This window comes from Lipotes vexillifer, unplaced genomic scaffold (genome assembly GCF_000442215.2).
Source record: "Lipotes vexillifer unplaced genomic scaffold, Lipotes_vexillifer_v1.1 scaffold802, whole genome shotgun sequence".
Lineage (NCBI taxonomy): Eukaryota > Metazoa > Chordata > Mammalia > Artiodactyla > Lipotidae > Lipotes > Lipotes vexillifer.
This window is the reverse complement of record NW_006790237.1, coordinates 1,145,013-1,145,715: the sequence shown is the minus strand read 5'-3', so window position 1 is coordinate 1,145,715 and position 703 is coordinate 1,145,013. Positions and strand designations below refer to the sequence as shown.

The 703-nt window shown below is 66.9% G+C and overlaps 1 protein-coding gene across 1 annotated transcript in view; it reads right to left on the bottom strand.

Moving 5' to 3' along the window:
* Window positions 1-703, bottom strand: part of SCAF1 (SR-related CTD associated factor 1) — a 15,544-nt gene that overhangs the window by 6,762 nt on the left and 8,079 nt on the right. Inside the window, exon 7 of the mRNA XM_007463443.1 lies at window positions 24-538. Coding sequence (XP_007463505.1) covers window positions 24-538 — 515 coding nt within the window. The remainder of the gene's footprint in view (window positions 1-23; window positions 539-703) is intronic.

Genomic DNA, 703 nt, shown 5'->3' with positions numbered 1-703 from the left:
GGGGGCTGGGCTGCAGCGGGGGCCGGGGCCGCCGGAGGGGGTCGTGCGGCCCGGCCGCCGGCCCGGAAGAGGGAGAGCGCCATCCTGGGCTCCTCCTCAGGCTGGACAATCTCGCCCTCCTCAATCTCTGAGTCGCCTGGTGGCAGCAGAGGGGGCGGGAGGGCGGCTCCACCGGCCGTCACCACCTCCACGGAGACCTTGCCTTCCCGACAGGCCTCCGCCTCAGTCCCCACCACAAAGACGCGCCGGCGGGTGGCTCCGTCAGCCCTGGTGGAGTCGGCCTGGGGCGGTGTGCCAGGGGCTGGAGTCGGCTGCAGGGGCTGGGGGTCCGGACCCGGGCTCTCGTCACCTGGGAAGTCCTGGCTCAGGCTGTTGTCGTCGTAGATGCCTGCCAGGGTCTCTGAGATGCGGCTGATGCTCTGGGACAGGCCTTCCTCCTCCTCCTCCTCTTCCTCGTCCTCCTCCTCCTCCTCTTCATCTACCTCATTGTCGGCCTCCTGCTCCCCATTTTCCTCGTTCTCGACAGAAAACAGACCAGCTTACAGATGAGGACAGAACATCACTCTGCCCCCTCCCTTCTTCCAGACCCCGCCCAATGCTTCTACAGACCAGACCACCTAAGACACGCCCCCTGAAGCTCCACCAAGAGATCCTGACCTGTAGCTTGTCCAAGGCCTCAGCGCCCCCCCCCCCCCCGGCAAAA